At 50.4% G+C, this 25545-nt stretch overlaps 3 protein-coding genes across 9 annotated transcripts in view; 1 reads left to right on the top strand and 2 right to left on the bottom strand.

Annotated features, from left to right (window-relative positions):
- TUBGCP2 (tubulin gamma complex component 2) overlaps window positions 1–5508 on the bottom strand; it is a 33153-nt gene extending 27645 nt beyond the window's left edge. For 2 of the 3 annotated variants that reach the window (XM_025186282.2, XM_006126360.4), the window contains exons 1-4: window positions 5311–5508; window positions 4407–4564; window positions 2979–3107; window positions 734–910 (exon numbers count right to left, since the gene is read on the bottom strand). In XM_025186282.2, coding sequence (XP_025042067.1) covers window positions 734–910; window positions 2979–3107; window positions 4407–4556 — 456 coding nt within the window. In that variant the 5' untranslated portion in view covers window positions 4557–4564; window positions 5311–5508. Of the gene's footprint in view, window positions 1–733; window positions 911–2978; window positions 3108–4406; window positions 4565–4876; window positions 4980–5310 lie in introns of those variants that run through there. The other variant, XM_025186280.2, reaches the window with a different exon arrangement.
- Window positions 5509–5607: 99 nt separating this feature from the next.
- Window positions 5608–18264, top strand: ZNF511 (zinc finger protein 511). Of its 2 annotated transcripts, none has more exons than XM_025186284.2 (6): window positions 5608–5894; window positions 6759–6832; window positions 8348–8549; window positions 10481–10605; window positions 12288–12473; window positions 14263–18264. In XM_025186284.2, exons 1-6 carry the CDS (start codon window positions 5754–5756, stop codon window positions 14330–14332), a joined length of 798 nt encoding a protein of 265 aa, XP_025042069.2. In that variant the 5' UTR covers window positions 5608–5753; the 3' UTR covers window positions 14333–18264. The 2 variants fall into 2 exon arrangements, with proteins under 2 accessions (XP_025042069.2, XP_025042068.2); XM_025186283.2 differs by having other exon boundaries at window positions 12285–12473.
- Window positions 18265–20229: 1965 nt separating this feature from the next.
- Window positions 20230–25234, bottom strand: LOC102457131 (homeobox protein MSX-3). Of its 4 annotated transcripts, none has more exons than XM_075934684.1 (3): window positions 24729–25234; window positions 24027–24662; window positions 20230–22894 (listed from the first exon to the last, which is right to left on the bottom strand). In XM_075934684.1, exons 2-3 carry the CDS (start codon window positions 24457–24459, stop codon window positions 22473–22475), a joined length of 855 nt encoding a protein of 284 aa, XP_075790799.1. In that variant the 5' UTR covers window positions 24460–24662; window positions 24729–25234; the 3' UTR covers window positions 20230–22472. The 4 variants fall into 4 exon arrangements, with proteins under 4 accessions (XP_075790799.1, XP_075790798.1, XP_075790800.1 ...); XM_075934683.1 differs by having other exon boundaries at window positions 24027–24695; window positions 24756–25234; XM_075934685.1 differs by having other exon boundaries at window positions 24756–25234.
- Between the last annotated feature and the right edge of the window lie 311 nt (window positions 25235–25545).

Below are 25545 nucleotides of genomic sequence, written 5' to 3'. Positions count from 1 at the left end.
TTCCCTTTCAGGCTCTCCTGATCTCTTTTTTGGTCCCAGGTAAGAGTAGCTTAGCTTCTTTTAGAAGCCCACTCTTTTCCCCTCCCAGTCCTTTGTCCCAGGCAAGGTGCAACAGGGCTGTGAAAGGTTAAGCAGTAATCACCACCCTGGGGCCTGGAACAGGTCCCCACTTGCCAAAGGGCAGGGGACTGCTCCAGATCCGAGCATAGCCTGCTGCAGACCAGGGCTGCTTTGGACAACCACAGGTAGGGGGATGGTCACTTCACCGCCCCAACAGTGCCCCCTTTAATCAGTTATCAAGTTAAACATAATGTTTAATTGGTTAACCAATTAAATGGCATTTTACATCCCTACTTTGCAACTCCAGTTGTCCAGTACACAAGTGTCAATTGTTCAGTCATTGGGATTTCCATTGTCCCTTTGAACCTTCTATTGATCTGGTTCAGTTTTGACTAGTTCCTTAACTATCCTATTTACTGCAGGCCAGATAGAAAGGCGACACCCACATCATGTCCTGCATGTGGCCCCCTTCCCCAGAGAAGACTTATTTTTTTCTTCTAGTGAGAAGCAATGCAAAGTACATAGGGAAAGCATGGCACACATACGATTCATAAAAATATAACAGAAAATTCCCACTTTGCCACAATTACACCACAAGATAATAAAAGGTAATGATTAAAGCCATACACACTCAACGTAGGCTTGGATTTCCAGACTGTGGAAGAGACCGTACCTGCTGTACACTGGAGCTGGTCGTTACACTGCCAAGTTGCTTGCGTAACTCCTCAAGCTCCTGCATGGATATTTTGGAAGTGGTTGAGGGAATGGTAAAACTGGAACTACCACTTGTTGTGGCATTCGCTGCAAGTTCTGCTCTTTCTTTAGCATTTTGCTGTAAATACTGGAGTGTCTACAAATACACAACAACAAAAGAACTTACTCAAAGGATTTAGACAATATGTTTTAAAAAATATCAAAACATTCTAGACCAAAGACCATAATCCAAATTAAAATAGTTGCTGCACATCTCATTCCTCTTTCAACAACTCCTTTATTCAAAAGTATTTTATAATCCATCTTTGTGCAAGATTCTCTTTTTAATGTTGCCAGAGCAAGCAAAAATATATAGTTGTGTGACATTAAAGTAATTAAGTTAAACATTCAAAAAAGTTTCTTCTCTTTTAAATATATGCAATAAAAATAACAAGCAGTCATATATTAAGCAATATATTTTAGAAATTGGGACTATAACAAACTGTACATACAACAACTTCAGAGGGGTAGCTGAGTTAGTTTGGAAAAACTTAAAAAAAAAAAAAGAGTAGTCTAGCAGCACCTTGAAGATTAACAAAACATATTGATGGTATCATGAGCTTTCGTGGATACAACCCACTTTTTCAAACGAAGAAGATGTACATACAATGTGATTGAGTTAAATTTAGTGAGACATTTGTTCTTTTCTTGACTTTCAGGCATTAAATGTGCAACATGAATGCTACATTAACTAAAGTTTTTCTATTTAAAATATTTCCCCCACCCGCTTTCAAAGAAGAAATCACAAAGGAAAAAGGGAGAAAAAAGTTCCAAAGAACTGCACTTTACAAGCTCTGTTGATGTGGCTTACAAGGCCACACCAATTTAAAAATCACAATTCTGTTTGCATTTTTTCATCTTCTACTCTATTCCCTTGGCTTGAAACAGCAAACCAGAGCCAATGGGAGCCACAAGGCTCTGTGGCTACAGACCCTTTTAGGAAAACAAAGAGATGCGGGCCTATTAGCAGCTTTCCCAAAGGTGGCGTGCAGCCCTTTTTGAGAAACCCTGCCCTATTCCTTTGTGTGAAATCCAGTTTCATGCACTATTTTTAACAGGCTACATCAGGGAAAGAGTAAAGATGAACATAGAAAGAGCTGTCAAATGCACAGAGTAGACATACAGAAAGACTTTCCCCCCCTCTCTGTTCTTCATTACATTGTCTGGGAACTTATTTCTAACATGAGAAGGTGACTTCGGACTGAAACGATGGTACTTGCAGATGCAGTCATGGATGCTTAAAGCTTCTGTAAATCAGGGCCAACATGGGTCAAACTAGCTATCTAAAAATGGAGACATCCAAAATAAGAAATCACCTTTAAAAATTTTCACCCATCAAGTTTACTTTGTTGAAGGCTTCCAAATAAGATCTAAGAAGAAAATCTGAACGGAAAAGTTATAGATCAAGTTTGTACACTGAGTACTTTTCCCACAGAGATTAGCTCAGACTAACTAGACCATATCCTGCACTATGACCTATATTCTTACATCCATATGGAACTGAAATCAATGGGGCTCTGCAAGGACACAGGAGTGAACAGGTGCAGAACAGATTGCAGGATCAGGACCTTAGCAAGTATAGTGATGAGCACCAGAAAAGACCCGTTCTGGTGAAATGTCCAATTTTTAAATGTTTAGAACTGATATTTTTCCAATTGTATACTTAGTATGCAAAAAAAAAAAAACCCTTAATACGAATGGTTAAAAAAATGCGCTTACCATTACATAATTCAAAATGGCTTGATTTTTCTCTAAGTCAAAATTAAAATTCCTGTTTAGGTACAAAACTTGCTGGAAAAATTCATGAGTAACTGAAAACAGAGGGCTAGAATGAATGCTCTCACATACTCGGGATGTTAGCTTGCTTATTGGTTATTCCTAATGGTTACATACATCCCCCCTTTGCTGCCTCTGTATCTTTTAAGCTGGCTCCCTGCGAGCACCAGTCCCTCATGTGTGTAAACATGTCATCGCTAAAAATTTCAGTGGTTACACATTTACACAAATAAACGTTTGTTAATATCCCTATCACATACTCCACTGTAATCATAACTAGTTGGTTCAGATAGGTTTGTCTGAACAGCTTCTTAAAAGGATGCACTATAATCATTGTTGTTACTTCCCAATATGCATCAGACTGACAAATGCAGAAACAAACATGCTACCTCTTTGTCTTCTGTGAGTTTTGACAGCAAATACACTAACGGATCCAGATTCCTTGTATTTTTAGATTTCAGCTCATCATACTTCTTTAAAAAATCTTCTGGAGTTCGAGAAAATTCTGCTATTTTAACCTGTAAAACATCATAAATAATACAAGTATTTAAACATAAATGTTAGCATTTTAGGAGAAAGTTTCAAATGCACTACTTAGAAGAACAAAGAAAACATCAGATCTGTTATGGTGTTTGTAAAATGGGGCTACTTTTGCATATGCAAAGAGCCATAAAGATGCTGTGCAAAAACCAGTCTATGATCATATAACTAAAGAAACAACGAGTAATCCTGTAGCACCTTAGAGAATAACAAAAATACACTGTATCATGAGCTTTTGAGGGTAAGACCCACTTCATCAGATGAGTTGGAGTGGAAATAAGAGAATCCAAGATGTACACAATAACAAAAAAAAAATCTGTCAATTGTAGGACCTGTGTTAATGAAGCTAATTAAGTGAGCTGGATGTGTCCCATTCATAGTGTTTGATGTGAAAATGTGAATGTTAAAGGCAGAGGAAATTGGCTTTGTAATGTGTTGACCACATTAAGTCTTTATTCAAAGCCAGGTTATGTCAAATTTGTAGGTGAATTCCAACCACCTAGCCCCATCCACAGTGTGATGAGCCCACGAAGGCGGGGATCCAGCAGCCCTCCCCTCCACTGCCCTATCCACTCCCCTTTGTGCAAGGCTGCCCACTCACAGCCCGCCTCTGTTTAATCAGTTAATCGGTTAAATTTAACATTTAATTGGTCAACTAATTAAATAGGATTTTATATTACTAGTTCAATGTCTGCATTTCTTTTCAGGACCTCAACTCTGTGCCTTGGGAGACCAGAAGACCCGGTATGACAAAGCCCTGGCTGGGTTGATTTAGTTGGGATTGGTCTTGCCTAGAGCAGGGGGCTGGACTTGATGACTTTCTGAGGTCCCTTCCAGCTCTATGGGTCTATGATTCTAGTCATGCTGCCAGTCTCTTGGTCTCTCAAGCAAGTATCAAGCTGTCAGTCCTGATGCGTCCTCTCCACTCTACCCCTTCAGAAATGTAGATGAGTGGCTCTGAGTTACTTAGACAGCAAACCTAACATCTCAGCACTTATTAGGGACATAAGGAAGGATAACTCAGAGTCCTGTTCGGGAACTCCTGAGGAGTAGGCATGGTGAGTTTAGGTGTAGGGCAGAAGTAAGGATGTTCTTTGTCCTTCCAAAAACTCAAGTGGTCCCTTTTCTCTTAGTTTCTCTCTTTAACCTTGATGTTGGTATCACTAGAGTCAAAGAATTTGTAAATAATTCCAGAAGATTATCACATACTAATTAAGAAAAAAGTGAATTTCAACCATCACGGCAGCTTGGCAGCGAGTAAACTGAAACTAGCTCACCTTAGCACTGTGTGCAGACACAGTCGTGGTAACATAAGGAGTTCGGTTCTTTTGCAGGAGATCTATGTACACTTCAGCTCCTTCCCCTCCATGAACACGCAGCAGGCTTAACAGCTCGTTGACATCGTGGTGAATGCGGAATTCACTCATGCTTCCACCTAGGGTTACAGATTTCACAGTACATTGAATGCAAAGCACAACCGACGAAACTCAAAGTTAATCAACAAGGGTAAAAAAATTCAAAGTTGCCGAAGTGGCCTCAGAGTCCAAGTCTCATTTTCAAAAGCGACTTTGGCACGTCGCAGCGTAAACCTCACTAAAAGTCAATGTCATTTAGACTCGTCAGTGCCGAAATCGTTTTTTGTAATTGGGACTCGGGGCTTGTTTAGACTAAGGATGCAAAACCCACCAGTGAGGCGAGTGCTCCGGCCCCGCGGCTAGTGAACGGTGACCGGTAAGGTGTTGCTTACCGTTTGGCCACGCCGATCCCTAGTTTACACATGGGTACCGCTCCATGGCAGCGCTTAAGCAGCCCGAGGTGGGCAGGAGAAGCTCTCCCCCTCACCGGTGCGTACGCGGGGTCACTCCCGGGGGGGGGGCTTATTGACACGCTGCAGGGGCATCGCTCGCCGCGCAGGAGACCCTGCATTCATCACTCAAAGGCCACCCCAGAGCCGGCTCCCCCACTCCCCGCCCCCCTAGGCGCAGGCAGACACAGCCCCATGGGGCACCGCTGTGTGTGCCTGGCGCTGGCCCCCGCCCCATCGATCCCGGGGGCCCTGCTCCGCCTCCCTGACCTGTTCCAGCCCCTCGCCCCGCAGTTCGTGAGGACGGGCCTGCGGGGCGACAGCGGGTCCGCAGCCCCGGCGAGGGAGAGGGCCCCGCCCGGTCGGGAAGCGGGTACCTTGTGCCGGGGCAGCTCCCGCCGGGTCTGGGGGGACGGGGCGGCGCGCGCGGAGCGGGCCCCCTCAGTGGCAGCGCGCGCCCAGCGCGGGAGGATCGGGGGGCGGGGCTACGGAGGGAATCACGCCGCAGCCGTTAACCGTTAGCCGGGGCCTCGCAAGCGGCGCGCGGGAGTGGGGGGGGGGGTGGAGGAAGAAGCGCGCAGACTCCGATTGGCTGCCGCAGAGACGGCAGCCTCCCTGGAACCAATCAGAAACCCGCGTGGGGACCTGCCCTGCTAAGGCACCGCCCCCTTTTCGCTGCCCGTCTCACAGGAGAGCCCCCGCATCGCCGCTACTAGACCCGAAGCGCTCCGAGGGGACCCGGAAGTGCCAGCTGACCCGGAAGTGATCTGATCCCCCGGAAAGATGGCGTCCCGCTGAGCGCGCCCGGCGCTTGGGCAGGATGCTGCTGCCGCCCGGGCTCAGCCTCTCGCTGCAGGCGGAGCGGCCCCTGCTGCCCGTCCGGCCCCGCTCGCCGCCGCGGGCCCCCTTCTGCTTCTCGGCCCGCCGCCTCCGCTTCCATCGCCAGCACGAGTTCTTCGAGGTGAGGGACCCGGCTGCCCTCGCGCGGCCTCCCGGGCAGCCGGAGCGGGCGTGTGCCCCGTGGCCGCAGCCCCTCGGGGGGGCCCTGCCCCAAAGCTACAGCCCCCTTCCGCTGGCGCCGAGTCTCCTGAGGCGCCGTGGTCTCGCCGGCCCCCAGCGAGGCTGAGAGTCCCTGGGCCAGGGCTACTCAACTTTGCAAGCCCGGGGGCCACAGTGATACTCACGTGCCCCGGGCCGCAGCTAAAGTGTGGTTGCTTATCATGCAAATCTATGCAAATAGCTGCTTTCACACTGGCGGGCATGAGTACAGAGATTAAGGCAAGACAACACAACACGCAGGCCCCATTTAAGTCAGTTTCGTTGCTATGAATAAAATGCAATATTTACCTGGTTTCCACCCATATAGCAGCACTTTTAATGAGCAATGACAGTCCAGGAATTGAACTACTAAAACTCAGATCAACAGAAGACCATTATATTGAGCACTTTTTTGTTTTGGCTCGTGCCTGCAGGCCACATGTTGAGCCCCATGTAAATCCAAACTGCACCATGGTTCACGGGCCATGTGTTGAGTAGCCCTGCTCTAGAATTATGTCCCCAGGAGTTAGCAACAAAGGGCTTATGATAAGCAATGGATAGCAATAGTCAAGGACACCCAGTTGCGCTTTTATTCATGCTCTATAAACTGGGCTCAGCAAAGTTAGATCAACATGCCATTCTTGATACAAAGTCGAGTTGGTAGTAACATGTATTCTGTATCTTAACTCTGTTTTAACAGTTTCTTGTTGGACAATAAAGATAATTTCCCATTTACTTTTTGAACATGCGGTGCTGTAACATGCCTACAATCACTACTCTTTTTCAGGATGGAGACATTCATAGACACTTGTATCTCCAGGATATCCTAACAAATGTTACAGAAGTGACCGAAAGATCCAAGTAAGTGGTGCTGTTCTTCTAAATTCTATTGTGGGTCCGGTTAACAAAAATGCATGTGATTTTTTTTTTTATATTATAAAATATATACACACACACACACACACACTCTACCCATAGCTACCAGTTTGTGGTCCATGCTGTTGGTGGTGTATACATCTGGCTCAAATTGTATTAAGACTGAGCAAATATTGAATAACAACTGTGGAGTGCTTTGAATTATTTCTGCTACCAGATCAAATTCAGCTGTTTTCCTTTTGTTGTTTCTTGACAAAAAGAGGTGTTTTGATGGATGGTACAGTTTTGTTGGTTGGTTGCATCTCCATGTGAGCTTTCACTCGTGTTTCCTTCAGAGGACTATTGCTCTTTACACCTGTCCAAAAGCATCAGTATAAGTCATTGGAGCTGAGTCTGATCTGTCTGAGATCAAGTCTATGCTACGGGGTTAAATCAAACTAAGTTACACAATTCCAGCTACAAGAATAATGGAGACAAAGGTTAGGCTAACTTGTTGCAGTACTGGAATTTTCAAAGTAGCATCATGCTGAGTTGATGGGGGCAACTCTCGCATCGACTTTCCTTATGCTTCTCATTCCTATGGAGTACTGGAGTCAATAGGTGAGAGATCTATGGCTGATTTACTGGGTCATCCCTAAATCTGCTAAATAGACCCCCAGTGGATCAGTTGCTGCAGTGGTGAGCTCCTGAAAGTTGAGATAAGACCTAAATTATAGAGAAACTGGACAGAGATATCTGCAATCTCCTTTATTTTATTTTTTGCTTTAATCATGGAGATGGAGAAGAAATAGAATAATTAGGAAGACATCATAAAGTGCCTTATAAGTGGATAATGTGATAGTTATTGAAAGAGATTCAGGTTTTGAGGGACCGTCTGGTTTAAAATGAAATGTTGGTTATCTCTTTGCCAGATCTGGAGAAATCATCCCTTCAGAAAATATGGGTATAAATGGGATTTGCATTCCTGAAGGTACCTGAGCATTTAAGTTTCAGTCAGAAGATCTGAGCAAATTATATGATGGCTTTTTACTTCAGTCTGTTAAAAAAGAATTTGAGTTTAGGGGAAAATATGCAGTTGTTCAGTTAGGGAGAATAACCTGGTCAAAATGAACACATTGGCCAAGATCTCCACCTAGTTTCAAAATGTTCAGTAATCATCCCAGAAAAAACTTGACGCTACCTAGAGAACTAATTGAAAATGAAGATAGCTCTTTCATAGGGATCTGCTGGGATTTTGAAATATAGCAGCTCATCACCTTTTATTGCTGCTTAGTTTTGATTCCACTGATTCTAGAGGCTGAGAGTTATGTAAAAGGAGTTTGAGCCACAAATACGAGTTCCTAATTACCTCACAAGTTAATGCTATTGTCTCCAGTTTAATAATGAAAACTACCAGAATGTAAAGATTTTATTTCGATTTGTGCAGAGGCATTGATCCATATGCTCTGTGTGGTGTTGACATAACCTAAACATACACATATTTTCATCACTTCTTTCTAGGGTGTCTGAATTCAGTTGTCATATTGTTGGGTGCTGTCAAGTGTTTGATACCTTAGAGGGTTATGAACATCACTACAACACACTACACAGAAACATGTGTTCTTTCTGCAAACGTTCTTTCCCCTCTGGGCATCTGTTGGATACTCACATCCTGGAGTGGCATGACTCTCTATTCCAGATAATGGCAGAGAAACAAAATATGGTGAGTTGCAAAGATTACATTGTGTATCCAGCATGTGAAAACTTTGTATAAAAAATCCTCCAAAACTGTGTTTGGCTTTCCAAAATGTCTTTTTTTCTAAGTAGTGTCATTTTGGTAACAGCAGCATATTTGTATTCAGAAGCTTATATCTTTCTAGGAGAACTATTCTTCTGTGCCTTGACATCTCTGTTTTGTTTCAGAAGTTCTAACTTGGCATGTGTGGCACACCTTTGGCAATGGGGAATGACTGCTTTTGCAACAAATCTTAATAAAAAGTAAAGTGATTTTGCACTCAGAGATACCCTTTTCAGCGTCTGTTTATCCAGATGCAATCATGGATGTGATCAAATTCTTCCCTTAAAAGAAATAACTTCAAATACCTCCTAATGGAACATTAGGGCTGACAGTTTCTCTGCACATATTCAGAGGTGTGTCACTGCATATGCTCAGAGGCATGATTTCTTACAGACATAAATCATCCCAGCTGATAGGTGGGGTAAAAAGAGATGTTCTAGATGGTAGTCAGTCTTCTGCCAATCCTGTGCCTGTTAAAGTCAGTAGGCATTTTGACGGTGATTTCACTGAGACAGGAGCAGGCCCATACAGTTCAACAGAATATACCATCTAATGTCCTGATTTTTGCAAAGACTCGAGCACATGTTTAACTTTTCTTCACACAGTGAATTCTGTGGGACAACTCAGTGCATAAAGTTAAGGACGTGCACAAGTGTTACAGGATTGGGGCCTCTCTTCCTTCTCGGCTCTTGAGATGAAACATTTCTCACTTAACTGAATAATCTTAACTGAGTCATCATCATGTACCCAAGCTTAACTAAATCATTGTGTCCTTTCTGTCATGACCATCATTCTCTCTTGGAGCATCTCGTGCAGAATTAGACGGTCAGTTCTATGGGGCAGTGATCGTGCTCTTCTATTTATTCTCTAAAATACTTTGAAAGCTTTAGGATGCTATAAAAACAAGAATCACTAGGACATGGCCTACTTTTGGATGATGGAGGTGCTGAAGTAACTTTATGGCATTTCTACGTTGGCAAATAGAGCCTTTATTTATAGACTGAGTACAGGACACATGTTGATTCATGACAAAAGGAAATCAGTATCATTTTTTGCAGTCTCTAATGCCTTCTATCCAAGTATCTCTAAGTACTTCATGTGCTTTATGGCTCATAATGTCCAGTGATGTAACAATGTATTATTCTTGTTTTGCTAATAGGGCAACTGTGGCTCAGGGAGAAGAAGAGACTTTCCCATAGTCACACACAAAGCCAGGAGTAGAACCCCAATTTCCTGCCCGTAGGACTAGCCCTCCTTTCTGCTTTGCTTATTGTAAAAACAAGAATAAGTGGATAGACAACAGTGTGTAAGTCTGACTTGAGCTAACATCTCCCTAGGATGATAGTAGAGACAGGGAAAAAACCTGGGAAATGGGTAAGGAGATGACTTTTCCATCCTGCAGAAACAAAATCTGTAGAACTCAATAGCTTGTGATTGGACCAAATCACCTTTCAGAAGGACTTTCAGTTGATGATGATGATGATGATGATACATCTTTAGACCTGTGTATCAATATGGAAATGCCAGGTAAACACCTTGCCTTGTGTGGGAGAAATTCTGTGAGGATAGTGGATGTAAAGGGGTAACTGGTTAGCCGGTAATCATTGCCTTACTAGCATGCTTTCCAGGGTAACTGGAGCAGCCCTGCTGGAGCAGTCCCCTGCCTGTGGCGTGGCACGGGTGGGGGACCGCTGCAGCTCAGCTGAGATTACCATGCTGTGGTGGGCTGGTTAACCAGTTAAGCATATAGTTTAACCGGTTAACATTTTAAATGGGCTTTTACATCTCTAGTAACTCCCATTTTACTTTTACTGCATGACTTCTAGAACTAACTTCTCCCTCTTCTCACTTTTTAGTATCAGTGTTTGGTAGAAGGCTGTGCAGAGAAGTTCAAGAGCAGCAAAGACAGAAAAGATCATTTAGTCAAAGTTCATCTTTATCCTTCTGATTTTCGATTTGATAGACCAAAGAAAGCTAAAAGGTAAGTGCCAAATACTCTGAAAACGTAACCATTATCCTTCTGTGTGCTGGGGACTGGTCCTTCGAAGCAGAGAACACCTGAAAACCCAGAAAACTCCAGAACACCTGCGTTCCCTTCCCATAATTGCACTAGTTTATTTCTGTCCTTTGGGTATAAAGAGGTTGTATACTAAATGCAAAAAAAAAAAAGTGAGAGCTGAGCTTGTGAATTCATGAGCCAAGGCATATTGGCCTTCAGGTTCTTCCAGCAAGGATGACTCACCCACATCACATGAGTGAAAGGAGAGCTGAAAAGATTCCTCATCAGCAAACCAGTCAGCCAAGCCTCCCTGCTCTTGCCAGCCCTCTGCTTGCATTGCACTGTGCCTGAAGTACTATGAGCAGAGCTGCAATCTCTGTCTCACTTTGTTCCCTATGATGCCTGTGTACAGTGCAGGGCTGAGAGGCGAACAGTCTCCATCGTGGCAGCAGAGGCCTGGCGAATTGTCAGGTCTAGGAATCCATCCTTAGAGTGGGTGTGGAAAGCCCAATGCATACTCAGGAATTTCATCCCTGCTGGAGAGGCTGGTGAGTCTACCAGAGGGGATCGGCAACACTGCACAAGCAAGAGCCAGAGCCATTCTTCCCAGTTCCTGATATCCGTGAGTTAGGGTGCTGCCCACAGCCAGCTGACTCCAGGCCTTCGCCTGTGCTGCTGCACACACTATTCTGGTTGAAAACCATGGCCAGAGCAGAGGCAAGTTCCTTTGCTTGTTGCTTGGCCTTCTGTCCTGGCCATGGAACAGTGGAAGCATGGAGCCAGCTGTGAGTGTGCTGCTGCGTCTGGAAGAAAAGGTGAGAGAGAAACTAGTGTAAGCACTTAACATAGGGTCCCTGTTGGTGCTGCTGAACAGCTGAGGAGGCAGTGCCCTGATTGCCCTCATGTGTGGGCATGCCCATTTCTCGGGTGGCTATAAGAGGTTACGTAATAGCACTCTGGATACAGACACCCTTAAGCGAAGCAGTGATGTCACTAATCAACTTCTCCATCGCTCCGCTAATGTTGCTGTTCCCATTCCAAGGTAGGGGAGCCAGGGAGGCTTATTTAGCACTGAAGGGTGATTTCTATGCTTAACCGTTTAGTAAGCAGGCAGTGGGGCTGAACCATTGGCTCTTACAGACTGACTGAGCAATGACATGGGCAATCAGACCCACTCTGTTGTCATTAGTTTTCAGCTTAGCACCTAGAAAGGAAATGAACAGCTGACTTAGAAAGTGTCATTCTTAGCCAGGGGTCAGGCACCAACATTCATCTCTCTGAAGCAGGATGCCCTGAGCTAGGGAAGGAAGGAATCATTGGCCCTGCTCTACCAGAGGAACCCAGTTGTGCTTTATGGGCATAAGACAGAATCTGGTGGTGTAATAGTCGTTCTGACTCCTCCACTCTGCAGACCCCCTGTAATAGCACTCGACCCACAAGCCTGTCCTCCCTTCAGCAGTGCCATGCTCTCCTTTGAACATTTTACAGGCTACCCAGAGCAACCAAGGAGACTCATTACTTTCCACTATACGCTCCCCTCTCCTCAGCCTGTTGTACTTAACTTGTGTTGTAGCCTCCTAATCCAGCGACTTGGGGCCTTTGAATTTGGGCTGAGTAGTAGACACTTGGCAGCTCCTAACAGGCGGGTTTTGTTTCTGCAGCAGCATCAAGCACAGTAAACCTCACTTTAAGCGGGATGTGAGCGTGCCAATGGACGTGAATGTGGAGACTTGTGAGCAGTCGCAAGCGGATTCCATGGAAATCTGTCCCAGTGAGAGCACAGAGAATCCTACCCAGCTTGCGAGTGGCCCAATCCCATCAGTACAGGAGAAACAGCTCTATAAATCCAGGTCTGTTTTCCTTTATGTAATCTCCTTGGGGCAGAGACTGTTTGTCTTCATTTGCTGGTGCAGCACCTAGAGCAATAGGGTCTTGATCTTAACTGTGGCCCCGGATGCTCCTGTGATAAAAGTATTATTTCACAATATTTATAAGTACTCACCTCAAAGGAGGGAGGGGAGGAACGCCTTATAAATACATATTTATACACATAGCTGAGCACTTGTGAAGAGTTACCAGGACTTTGAATTGAAGTTTGCAAAGAGTGTTGAAGAAGAAAAGCAAATGCTAAACATTTATTTGCAGTTTTCTAGGCTTAAACTGCTGTTTCTGTACCTAACAGGTGGCAGCAGCCCATGGATGCGTTGTCCATGGATAGTGATTCATTTCTTTGCTTCTTGCTGTTATAACTGAGAATCTGTGCGGTAATTCACCTTTTTTAAATAATTGGCCAACCTAGAGGACCTGAAAGGGGTGCAGTCTTCTCTTGACTTGTACTTACACTCAAACCCAGGTGGATCCTATGCTGCACCTCCCACAAGTGACGTGAGGTTGTATAAGGGTGTCTCAAATTCTGGGTTGCTCTGTAGATTGAAATTGCCATCAGTATTGTTAGAGCAACCACTGGGACTTACTAGGGGCAGTGTAGAGCCGGCTGTGGTTCCTGTACAGCTTTGTATGCTGCAGTAGCAGTGGATAGGGGCCCACATATGGGTCAGGATTTGTTCCTATATATGTGGGGTTTTTGGTTACACATCTGAAATTCATTATGTGTGTATTTAGTATTACCTGAGGTTTTTCATTCCAAAGTCATTCTTGGGATTAGGGTTGTAAAATCCCATTTAATTAGTGAGGGTGGGGCTGGGCTGGGGTGCACCCCGCACCACTCCCTGGCTGCAACACTGTGGCTTGAGCGGCCACTCCAGCTGGTAAAGTGCGGAGGGCGGGGGTGAGGGGCAGCTCTCGTTACCAGTTCACAGCCCTACTAGGGATCTGTTTCACTCCTCAGCATTCCTGCTGATTTATTATTAATTTAGGTCTGAGAGAAAATGCAAGTCACTCTCACTTAAAAATTTCCCACCAGTTCTATTGAGCTGGCATTCGCAATGGTGGGAGCCCGTCTACTGACACAATGAGCTGTTACTCACAGTAGCTTGTGTAGATCTTCATCTTGTAACTTTTTTCCCCCCTCCCTTCTCCTTTGGGCAGTGAAATAGTTGAATGTTGACATGTCAGTTCTGACTTTCCAACTTGATGATCTGAACAGGGCAATTAAAACCTTAGAGACTGCTGGGCCCAGACTCCCGGTCCTGTGTTTGGCCGCCAGCCCTGCACCTACCACCAGCTGTGGGCCAGGCTCCTTACCCTGTTCCATGTATCCCTCCTGGAGCCCTAGCCCCTGCTCCAGTGGGTGCGGGAGCAGACGGAGGTAAGGGGAACGTGAGGTAAAATGTTTAGAGACCACTGGACTAGAAGGATTTTGAAGAGCTGAGGGTGTGGAGACCAAAAGGCTGCCGAGGAGAGGTGGAATTCTGCTGTATCTTCACAGACTCATCCTTCCCACTTCAGACCCTGCCTTTATATTGCTGACTGCATCCCTGTGAAGCAGAACTTGTGCTAATGCCCTCTCTGTTAAACAGCATTGTCAGTCCCTGTCAGACTACATTGGTTTTTTGTGATGCATTTCAGCAAAGTGACTGTTCCAGTTGTGTGACACCTCAGTGACACACACATAAGTCCAAAGAAACACAACCTCGAGATTTTTTTTTTTAATTAAAAACTGGTATGTTTTTGTTGCAGAATCCCATCAACTGTTTGCTTTGGGCAAGGCGCCAGCCGAGGATTTAAAAGCTTGAAGAAGAAAGCATGAAAAGTGTGAAAGTCACTGCAGAAGATTCCCAGAGAATGACAAGTAAAGACAAGCAGAAAAGGCCTTGCTCTGTGAGGTTAATAAAAGATACAACTGTTCCTTGATTGTTTGCTCGCTCCTCCTGCTTGAGCGCAACAATGGATATATTGAATCTGCTTTCTACGGAGAACAGGGCAGGCTTGGGACTGTCCATTGTACCCATAGATCACCCAATACCAGCAATCTCTGCAGCAAAGGAAGAGAGAAGGAAGGAAGGAGGGACTCTGGTGTTTGTAGGCGTTTGGGTTCCATAAATGCACGGAGGAGGCACACTTAACTAAAGGGCTGTATTTGTGTTTTTCCCTTACCCACTCCAGGGGCTGCCTTACCCCCTCCACTCCTTCTGCCAGGGACAAGGTGGACAATGTGGTACAGGTGGTGCTTTGCCGGTGCTCTATCATCGTCAGAGTAGAGGCAAGCACTCCCCTGCCCAACAGGCTGTGTGGACGTTGATGGAGGATAACTGGGAGTCCATGGGTTTGATCCATCAGGGAGCCTCTCAGCCCCTGCCATGTTGCAGGACAAGCTGCACTGATTTCTGGAATACTTGCGAGTCCCTAAGAGGAAGGTGCTCTCCAGATGTTGGGGGGTTGTAAGTACCATGGGAGGGGAGGGTCAAAGGATCAAGAGGTGGCACGCCACAGTTTGCCAGTGGCTCGCAGAGGCAGTTCCCACAAGCACAGGTTGCATGTGGTGCCACTGCCAGCAACCTCAACATCCTCAATTAACCAACTACTATTGCATCACGGAATACAGTGGGCTGTAGGATGAGTCTCTGCAGATGCTAAGAACTCTCCTCTCCTGATCTTCCTGCAGGAGACCCGCATGGATCCAGCCACCAAAGGAACTGATGGCTGGAGTGGGGCTGACGGGTGCACTTCAGCCACCCCAGCTTGCTCTTGAGTAGAGTGGCCACACTGTTCTCCCCAGACCTATGGCCCAAGGTGCTGGGGTTACTACAGTCATGCCAGGGTGCCAGCTGCACCTGTGGGTCTGCATGGAGGGGCTGATCCTCAGTCTGGTCAATATCTGTGCCCCGATACCAAGCCCATAGTGGATGCAGGGTTATCAGTGGGCATCTGTCACCCTTGGCATTTTGGAGTCTCATAAGTACCTAGTCCAGAGCAGGAATTTTAACAGCATCCTAGATATGTGTAGGGGAAGTGCCAGGCCATGATGGATGTCCTCAAGAAATTATCACCCGCTGGTGGATGTCTGGAGCAAGCAGCACCTGGACTAGTCTGCCACCTTTTCCGTGTGTGCGTGTGCGTGGAGGATACTCAGTCATCCTGGACTGCATTTACATTTCATGTTTTTTAACTTCTGGTGGGTCCACTTTTTCAGCATCAGTTTGGGCCCCTTCTTGGACCATCATGATGGTTTACTTGTTGCTTGAGCAGCTGGGACTGGCCAACTAGCATTTTAACAACAGTTTCCTGGAAGATGTGGATTCTGTGGCATCCTTTTCCCAGGGTTCTGGCTGCCCTAGTGGGGGGAGAGGCAGGGGGATGTGGGGAAAGTACATGGCTAGTTCTTCTGCCACGACTATCCGGGGCCAGTCAGAGGAGGGGTGTGGCAATTGAGCAGTTGAAGTGGAAGGTTTTGGAGTTGGAGAGGTTCCTGGACACTCACCATGGGGATCCATCCTGCGGCAGGTAGTGTGGGATGAAGAGGGGATCCTGGCTGACCATTGGACTCAGGATGCTTTTGTCTGGTCTTATATCCAGCTTCTTCAGTAGGTAGACTGCGACACCTGTTTCTATGCCATGGCAAAGAAGAATACCAAAAAGCAGGTCTCCTGCCACTTGGAGGAAGACTGCACCCCTTTTAGAGATACAGTGGAGAAGCAGAAAAGGGTGGGAACTTACCACTCCAACCTCTTTTCCATGGTCCAGCTAATACCCAGGCTGATGGGGTCCTGTGAGATGTACTTCCTACAGACACAGTGAGTGACCAGGACTGGCTAGAGCTGCTTCTTTCTCTGGCTGAGTTCTTGGAAACCCTCCATCTGATGCCCACCAACAAATTTCTGGGCCTCAGTGGACTGAACGTGGAGTTCAGCTGTGCATACTGCAATGTTCTTGCTCCAGACCTTGCCATTGTGTGGACCAAGTCCCTGTGGAGTGGGGAGTGCCTCATGCCGTACCATGCTTGCCTGCTGTCTTAAAAAAATGGGACCTCCATGACATGAAGCATTGTTGCCCAGTATGACTACTTAGCTTACACTGTAAGGTCATAGCTGTGAAGAATTAGGAGGTTTTTGTTGTATTATTTAATGAACCCTCTGTGCCTCAGTTTCCCCTATACCTTCTCTTGCTGCCAAATGGGGGCTAAGGGACATAGGGGTGTGTGTTCCCTAGCTGAGCCTGCTGGATATGCTGTTACAAAGGACCGAACAAGATTGGCCCGTATCAATGGAAAATCCAAGACCCTAAAAAGCCCAGTCACCATGACTTTGACACCCAACCACCAATGAGCCCCCGAGGGAGGAGGATTTCTCTGCCTCTCAGCCAATAAGAATGGACTGGGCTTTAACTTTCATGTCTCTTTGTCAACCTAAGAATTTCTGCTGCTATGTTCTTGGTGACATAAACTTCCCCCTTTTGAAGACACTGTTGGCATGTCACTGTACAACCTGTGAGATGCATTAATCCCTGAAGCGTGTGTAAGTGTCAAATCCAGACTCCCTTTGTCTGGTCTGAGATGTTTCCAGTCACTCTGCCCTGCCGTCCCTTGCCCGGGAGAATACCGTTGCTAGGGTGGGTCCTAGGTATCTCCGTAGGAACTGGGCTTTGGTCTCCCATTCGAGGAGTTTCTCCATGTGCTGTACACCTCTGCAGGAAGCCCCACGGCACCCTGACCAAGCCCATCACCATTGGTCCCAGGAGGCACTAAAGCTGCCTGCTCTGTGGGCCATTGTGTGCTATTGCCGTTGTGTCTCCTGCGAGAGACTGACGGGCATCAAAAAGTATTGGCCACCCATGATGTAATGGGCCTGCCTCTTCTTCCCACTTGGGCCTGTGAACACGAGGCCCAGGACTGTCCTAGCTTGTGATAGAGTCCAGAGCTGCGAGGGGTAACCTAGACGAGCGGCCCTCCTCCATCTCTGCAAGCTTGTCATAGCCAAGAGGCTCTCCTGGGATTGGATAGCTTTGCTCACCTTTAAACAGAAGCATGGAAAAGGGCGCGCAGCTCCCTGCGCCTCCAGCACGTTGCCAGGGAGCCAGAGACGGGAGCCCTTTCAACTGTTTCTGTTTAAAGGGCTCGCGCCCCTCTCCCGCTCTGAGGCAACGTGCTAGGGGGTGGGGCCGAGACCTGCCTCGTGGGCTGGATCCGGCCCACTGAGAGGCTTTTGCCCACCCCTGGGTTACACACACCCCCAGCATGGCGTGGCATCTGGTTCCCTCCTGCAACTCCGCTCCCAGGGAGCTGGTTGCCACTCCCGTGCTGCTGACTCCGATAGAAGCAGCAGGGCAGGGCGGCCGTCGGCTCCCCAGGAGCAGGGTAGGAGCCTGCATGTAACCGTTCATGGTAACCACTAAGCCTAGGTTAATCGTTTTTAGGCTTATACTTTTACATCCTTAGTGTGCATCCACTTCACGTGGCCTTGCTTTGGGGGGGGTGTCACCTTAGTTGGAAAAAACTGACATGGACAGAAACCAGAATCTGGCAGCCCTGCACGTGGGCGATGGTGAACAAACTGTCTCGCAGGCTACACATAAAAGCCCTATGAGCTGCATGTGGCCCATGGGTTACAATTCGCCCACCGCTGGTCTAGGCACTAAAAGGCTGTGCAAGGAGATGGGGAGAAGTTCACATGAAAATGTGCATAACCTTTTATGGTTGGGATGGTTTCCTTTTTGAATACAAGCTTAATAAAAGTGCTACCAGGATTTGAAAGGTGGTTCTTCACAAGGGGAGTACCCCAAGGTCCCGTATCGGTGTTTAACGTTGTAACAATGCACAAGGGCTTTAAACAACAGCTCTAGAGTCCCACTCTTATCTATGCAACAGGCTGCACCTATGGACATGCGTGCAGTCTCCTCCTGGCCCCTATAGCAGACACCTCACTTGGGCAGGGATGAATTGGGCCACCTAGCCAACCACACATTTAGCACAGATGTTCCAGTATGGCAGTCTGCCACCTCAGAGACCCGGGTGCTCTTCCTAGCTCTGCTAGGACCTTGTGCTACTTTACTGATCCTATTATCTGTGAAGAAGAGGATACTTGCATCTGTCTTAAAGCAGGTATTGTAGGCCCGACTTGATATCAAGTGTTAACGATTTGAGATCACAGGTTCAGGTCTCCCAGCTTAGCTACTTTTCCGCAGCTAAAGAACAGCTGTAGGGCTGTCAGTGCTACTGCCAACACCACCTTGCTGGGGCTGTTAGTCTAGTCCATTGTTTGGAAACAATGAAGAAGGCTCAGTGGCGTTTGGAAGCAAATTCAGTGCAGTAAGCCTGTTCAACAAATAAGCGTGTGCAAAGAGAAATGGCCGATGGCTTCCAACTCTGAAGAGATTTTTATGGAGACAGTGAAAGGCGTTGCTCTGACTCCATGGCTATGTCTACACTGTCCCTGTTTTGTGCAAAAAATACACCAATGAGGCAAAGCGTGGCATATTGCCACACCTCATTTGCATCATTAATGAGGCTCTGTTCTGAAAAAAATGCAGAAGAATGGCTCTTGTGCAAGAGGGGGGTTTTGCACAAAAACCTCTTGCTCAAAAATGGAGCCTCATTAATTATGCAAACGAGGCACAGTGATATTCCCTCCCCTTGGCTAAGTGGCCTAAAAGCCTGCCCCACGGCCATTCAAACCAGCACTGGAAATGGGTTTAGCATTGGTGAAAATACCTATTTTTTATTGATTTGCATCTAAAAATGTCTCACCTGGTTTGCTGAAGCTTTCACAAGAAAAGTTTGTCCACGTTAGAAGCAGGGAATTAATTCTCCAAGGGAATTACAATGGAAAGGATCAGGCAACTTGAAATAGGTACCTCCCTACCACTGCACAGCATTGTAATGGGAAGACTTCATCAAAGGAGTGAGTCATGTTTTGTCCTGAATAAATCTGAAAGCTTACACTCCAATAAGTCAAGGGTTCCTCTTGTTTTGTCCTGAAGACAGTGAGAGCTGGTTGTCTCAGACCTTTCCTTTGCACGGTAGAAAATGTCATTGTTCCTGAGGTTACAGATCTGCTGCTGGAGGTTATGGCTCCAGAGCCTCAAAGGCAACCCATGCAGATGTGCCTCCACAACTCCCAGAGAGGCAGCAGTAAAGTGGGGGTAGTTTGGAGCCGACCTTCGCTCCCTGATGGACATGAACGTGTCTGCAAGAAAAACTTGGTCAGGCAGTGTGTGGGCAGAGCAGGCAGCCAGGCTATGAGAGGGCAGGTATGAGAAGAAGCGGTAGAAGGACTGGGCATTGGATGGCTGTTGCTAGAGTCATTCCCGCAGAGACTTGAACTAACTTCGACGGCTGGAGTCTGATAGAATAACTGGTGTTGGTGCACAGCGTCTGGCACCCAGCAGGTGGCGATAGTGCCTAATGGAAGAGCATAGGCGGGGCTCAGCACAGCCAGGCAGAGTTTGAAATTTGACAGGTCTCCAAGAAATACCAGTCACTTCCTGTGCCGAGGGCTGACGCTGCCCAGTGCAGACACATTTCAAATCACCAGTCACTTCCAGTTCCGAATGGCTGCTAGGCACCAAGCCTTCCCTGAATGGGAGCAGGGCAAGTGCCTGGGGGCTTAGGGCAGTGAGCTGTAGGATCCGCCTCCTCACAGGGAACAGTGAGGGACCCTCGGCTTTCCAAAGCCCCTGCTAAGGGGAGAGGCAGTGTGAGTGGGCAGCAGGAGAGGAGCATTCCCCTATCAGGGCTGGGGCCTTCTCTGGCTGCACTTGGGGAGCTTAAGAGACCCTTTAAAGCCCTAACCAGTACCTGGGTTTGCCCCACTTCCAGCCAATGGCAAGCAGCACCAGGCTGCCCCCGGCCTGGCTTGAACCAGGGCATAAGAGCAGTAACCCCGCTACTGTGGTGCAGGGGGACCAGGGCTGCAGAGAGCTCGGGAACAGACTGGAGTCACTGCCTGAGCACAAGTCTTGGAGCCAGACCGTTGGCAGAGAGAGACCTGGAACAGGTCCTGAGGGTGCCCCAATACCTGGAGAAGTGGCCCTGTTCTCCAGCAGCACCCCCACCTCAATCCCATTTGCTCCTCTGAGATGGGGGGGGGGGTCACCTCTAACAGTAGCCGGCAGAGGTGGCTAACCTGTGTGGTGCTTTACTGGAACCCCTACTGGCTATCCCCAGCAGCCAGGCCTCGGGGTACAGGCGGACCACACTGGCTCTGCTGAGATGTTTTGTTACCTTTCAGGGAAAGCGACCGTTCTTTACAAAGGACAGAGCTGCGAGCAGCACCACCGCCTTGATTAACTTAGAGGCTTTATTGACTGCTTTGTACAAAACAGGGAGCTTTGGGCTCCAGCCCATTCGGGGCTCTGTACAAAACCCAAAGTATGTACATGGAACTAGCCCGGGGGCTTCCACCTGGGCTGAGACGCACACAGCACAGACACACCTGGAAGGACCGCTGAGAGGCCTATGAACAGATTAGCACCCTCCAATACAGCCCCCTAGGGATCCATACGGATCAGACTGTCTCCTATTTACAGCAAGAGTGCACCTGGCCTAGAGTCACTGCCAGCCCCAGGGAAGGTGGCATGGGCCTGGTAGAGCCCCATTCCTCCGTGAGGTGACTGCGAAGGACCAGCTGCTTGGGAATAATACCCAGAGTCAGGCCCACAGGTCCCCTACCTTGAAGTCAGGCCTCATTCATGGGGTCATTAAGGCATGCTGGGGATGGCGGATTAACCACACCCAGTCTGGTTGTGACGTAGTGGGGGTACTTGCTGGGATGTGGTGACCTCTGCTGTCTGGAGCAAGACCCAGCAGGGAAAACCTCGCTAGGCAGAGGTAAGGACAAACTTGTTGAACCAGTGGCCAGACACCCCCCATGGAGAGGAACAAAGGAAGGTGAATGCGGCCCTGGCTGGGGGGCAGGGCTGGAAGTGGGTTAGTGGCTGCCTGTGAGGATGGATGAGACAGCCTAGGGAGAGGAGCTGGAGTTTTAGGGGCCCAGTCTCCCCCATCTCAAGGGGGCCTGAGGCATCCTAGCCCAGTTCCTGTAACCAGATTACATCTGTGCTGCGCTGTGCTGGAGGAGCAATAAACCACCCTCAATTCCACTGGCTGGTACAGTCTGTTTGTGCCATTTCGGGGTGCAGGAGACGGGGAACCCCCAACGTGCCGTCACACTGGTCCTGGAAGAACATGTGCGTTGGGGGGGGGGGAGAGGTGAGCGGTCTCTGCTTTGTGCTGTTTTACTCTCACTGCCCTTCAACGCTTTGTGCTTTTCATGCAGCATCCGGAGCAGGGGAAGCGCTTCTCCGTGTTGCACTGTCAAACAGATTCACAGCTGCAGGTGTTCAGGCCAGACAGTACCATCATTCTGAGGGCACCAGGCCAGCACCAGCCAGGGACCTGCTCCCTGCAACACCAGCAGCGAGCCCAGTGACTTGTGGTTGTAAACACTCACGGACACGCTCCCCTGACCTAGCATACGCTTCGGGGAAGGAGATACTCACAGGAAAGGCTATTGAATTAGAGATGGATACCATGGGACCTACCGTGATCAGGTCTCCTCTGTTCACAGGCTGGGAGACAAGATCAAGTTCATACCAGGAGACCCCAGACGCAGTTCAGAGCTAAAGGCTGCCCTGGGCCCGCTGGGCTGGGCAGCAAGTGCACCGCACGAGGTGCGGCCGTGAGGGAGCCCATGGGGGAGGAACTCTTCCTTGCCTCGAATCTGGGAGGCAGCGATCCTTCCGCGTCGCAGCCCAAACGCCGTTCCCCGGGGACTGTCGGCTGCTGGTCCGCGCGGCAGCTGTGAGCTGCTCATCCGTGCGTGCTGGTCAGAAGGGGGCTAGTCCACGACCGGCAGGCCCACATACAGTGCTGCTGGCCCCCTGTGCAGCAGAGCAGGCCAGGGGGCACTGGGGTCCAGGCACTGCACACTGCCCTGGCGCAGGGGCCATGCTCTTTAGGACAGGTAGTACATGCCGTAGGTGACTGGTGCTGTGAAGAGACCTGGGACGGGCTGCAGGGCTGTGCGGCTGGGGAAAGTGCTGGTGGCTCCGTAGAGGGTGGGGGAGCCAAGGTGGGCCCCCAGCGGGAAGGGCAGGGCAAAAGAGGGCAGCAAGGGCTTGGTGGCCAGTTTGAGCTTCTCCAGCTCTGCTTCCTGCAACCTCTTGGCCTTAGCCCTGCGGTTCTGGAACCAGATCTTGACCTGGGTCTCTGTGAGGTTGAGGGAGCTGGAGAACTCGGCCCGTTCGGCGATGGACAGATACTGCTTCTGCCGGAACTTCCTCTCCAGCGCCAGCAGCTGCGAGGTGGTGAAGGGCGTGCGGGGCTTGCGATTGTTCTTGTGCTTCCTCAGCGTGCAGGGTGGGGGGCTGGACTGCCCTGCAAGAAGACACACACACAGCCCGGCTGCTTAGCGCGGTGTCGGCCTGACCCTGCTGCCAAGCCTCAGCCGTGGTCCTCGGGACCCTCCAGCCCTGTATCCCTCCCTTCCCACCTCGGACACAGACTCCCCCCTGGGCTCCAGCCCTGCTATGCTCATTTTCCCAGCGGGGTTAGCTTTGGTGCTGGGCCTGTCTCTTGGGGCTGTGAAGCCAGCACGGCAGGGAGCCGGCCTTCCCCTCGGTGACTGCAAAACATCAACTCACAAAGTCTCTATTTGGGCCTGGAGACTCCCTCTGGTGTGGGGCTGGGCCTGCTGCGCAGGGGCGCCGGTGGGACACTGGCAGTCACGGAGCAGGGCACCGTGGCACGGAGGCTCCATACGTCAGGCCCAAGGAGCAACTCTCTCAGCTGGAGAGCGGGCAGCTTCATCTCCTGCCCATGGGTTTCTCAGTGCCTGGCTGCGCAGCGTCCAGGGTGCCCCTCGGCTCCAAGGGCAGAGCTGCCTGAGGTTAGAGCCATGGGGTTCCCTGTGCGCCCGGCCGAGCTCACAGGCACGCAGTAGTGTGAGCCGTGGCCTGGTGCGACCCAGGGAGCAGCGCTGGAGGCCTGCGTGCGTTAGCAACGTACCACACTATCTGCGGGGAGAGTAGCGGGCCTTTGGCTCAGAGGCAAGTGGCTGGCGAGGGCTGCTGGGAGCACGGAGGGCTGGCCAGGCCAGTGGCCGGCCGCACTTGACCGAGAGGCTGCCCGTCCCAGCAGGAGCCAGGGGCGGGATGCGCTGCCTACACGGGGCTCGCAGGCAGAGAGCGTGGGACGCTGCGTCGGCTCGAGGGTGAGGCTGGAGCGTCTCGGCACTAGCGAGGGGCTGGGGTGAGTTGGGGCCCCCTGAACGACTGCTGTCCCCCCGGGCAACGTGCCTTTCCCAGTGGTGAGGCTGGCGCTGACCTTTCTGCTGCTCAGAGGGAGCGACCGGTCGGCCTGACCCAGGCTGTGCTGGGGAGATGGTTGCACACCAGTGAGGGAAGGTGCTGGACAGGGGAGGGATCCCTATGCCCCTCTAACTGGACGGCCAGCTCCCAGGCTGGCCCCGTGCTCAGACACGCGGCGGTGCGGGGTCACTTGTACTTACTTGGTGGGGAACTGGCAGACTTTGCAAACCAGGCATCGGGCTCCTTGTCCCCCGGACTCTCCTCCACCGGAGGCTGCTTCGCCTGTTGCTCCGGGGCGTCTTGGCCTGAATCCACCGCATACAAGCTGCCCGGGGCCTGGCCGGGTGGCACGTCAGCCGTGGCAGCAGGGGGTGGCGGGTGCAGGTGGCCGCTCCAGGGGCCCAGCTTGCGCTCCGTGATCAGCAGGGACTCCACGCTGAAGGGCAGCAGCAGGCTGGAGGTGGCTGGGCCCCTGCATCCTGGTGCCTTGGAGCCCATGCTGGGCGGCTGCTCCTCACGGAGGGGGCTCTCCTTGGCGAGGGTGGGCGCTCCCTGGCTGGCCTCCTGCGGGCGGGCTCTCTCCGGGCTCAGTGACCTCTGGCCAGGATTCATCCTCAGGGAGGAGGGAGCCATAAAACAGCTGCAGGGAGCCAGGGGGAGTCAGCCCCACGTACGCGCCCCCGGAGGCTCTACCACCACTCTGGACCTCCGGCCCAAGCCACGGCCTCAGGGGTGGGGTCCAGGCTCCAGTCTCAAGGCTGGGGTCCAGACTCTAGGGACCCGATCCCGGCTCAGGGTCCAGCCTCCAGGGACCCGATCCCGGCTCAGGGTCCAGCCTCCAGGGACCCGATCCCGGCTCAGGGTCCAGCCTCCAGGGACCCGATCCCGGCTCAGGGTCCAGCCTCCAGGGTCCCAGCTCAGGATCCAGCCTCCAGGGTCCCAGCTCCCGGCTCAGGGTCCAGCCTCCAGGGTCCCAGGCTCAGGGTCCAGCCTCCAGGGTCCCAGCTCCAGGCTCAGGATCCGGACTCCAAGGACCAGCTCCCGGCTCAGGGTCCAGCCTCCAGGGTCCCAGGCTCAGGGTCCAGCCTCCAGGGTCCCAGCTCCAGGCTCAGGATCCGGACTCCAAGGACCAGCTCCCGGCTCAGGGTCCAGCCTCCAGGGTCCCAGGCTCAGGGGCGGGGTCGTGGCTCCCGGGTGCCAGGCCGGGCCGGGCGAGGCGCAGCGGGGCCGCGGGGCTCCATGCTCGGGGCAGGCGACGGGCCGGGACTCGGGCCGCGCTATAAAACTTCGGCCGCTCCCCTTTCATGTGGCCGCCCTCCAATCCCCCCCCTGCAGCCCGTGACGCGCCGGCCCGGGGGCTGCCATTGGCCGCCTGCGCTCCCGGGCCGGAGCCGCCTGGCCGGGGACCGGCAGCGCCCCGGGGCTGCAGCTGGCGAGCAGGGCGGGAGCGCAGCGCACCCCCCCCCCCCCCCGCCTGGCAGCCCCCCCCCCCCCCCGCTGCTTTGCTTTGCTGGGCTGGAGCCCGGAGCACCCCCCCCCCCCAGTTTTCTGAACTTTGCTGCGACTTCCCGTCTCCTCTGACTCTCCAGGGCCGTGGCTAATGCAGGACACCGGCCCCTCGCCCCTTGCTCGGAGCCCGGCAGCCAGGCCGGCCGGTTCGGCTCCGGAAGGCGCCCAGGACCCGACGCTTGGCGCTACCTCGGGGGGCCCAGGCAGCAG

The sequence above is a fragment of the Pelodiscus sinensis genome, chromosome 8 (genome assembly GCF_049634645.1).
Source record: "Pelodiscus sinensis isolate JC-2024 chromosome 8, ASM4963464v1, whole genome shotgun sequence".
Lineage (NCBI taxonomy): Eukaryota > Metazoa > Chordata > Testudines > Trionychidae > Pelodiscus > Pelodiscus sinensis.
The sequence above is the reverse complement of the archived record's forward strand: the minus strand, read 5'-3'. Positions and strand labels throughout refer to the sequence as shown.

Bases quoted from the DNA above. Each gene is read 5' to 3' on its own strand.
- ZNF511 (XM_025186283.2), top strand. From the start codon at position 5,754: ATGCTGCTGCCGCCCGGGCTCAGCCTCTCGCTGCAGGCGGAGCGGCCC. The intron at 5,895-6,758 runs GTGAGGGACCCG...ACTCTTTTTCAG, and splicing joins GCCAGCACGAGTTCTTCGAG to GATGGAGACATTCATAGACA. The intron at 6,833-8,347 runs GTAAGTGGTGCT...ACTTCTTTCTAG, and splicing joins GAAGTGACCGAAAGATCCAA to GGTGTCTGAATTCAGTTGTC.
- LOC102457131 (XM_025186273.2), bottom strand. From the start codon at position 24,459: ATGGCTCCCTCCTCCCTGAGGATGAATCCTGGCCAGAGGTCACTGAGC. The intron at 22,895-24,026 runs GTAAGTACAAGT...GTCTTCTTGCAG, and splicing joins GTCTGCCAGTTCCCCACCAA to GGCAGTCCAGCCCCCCACCC.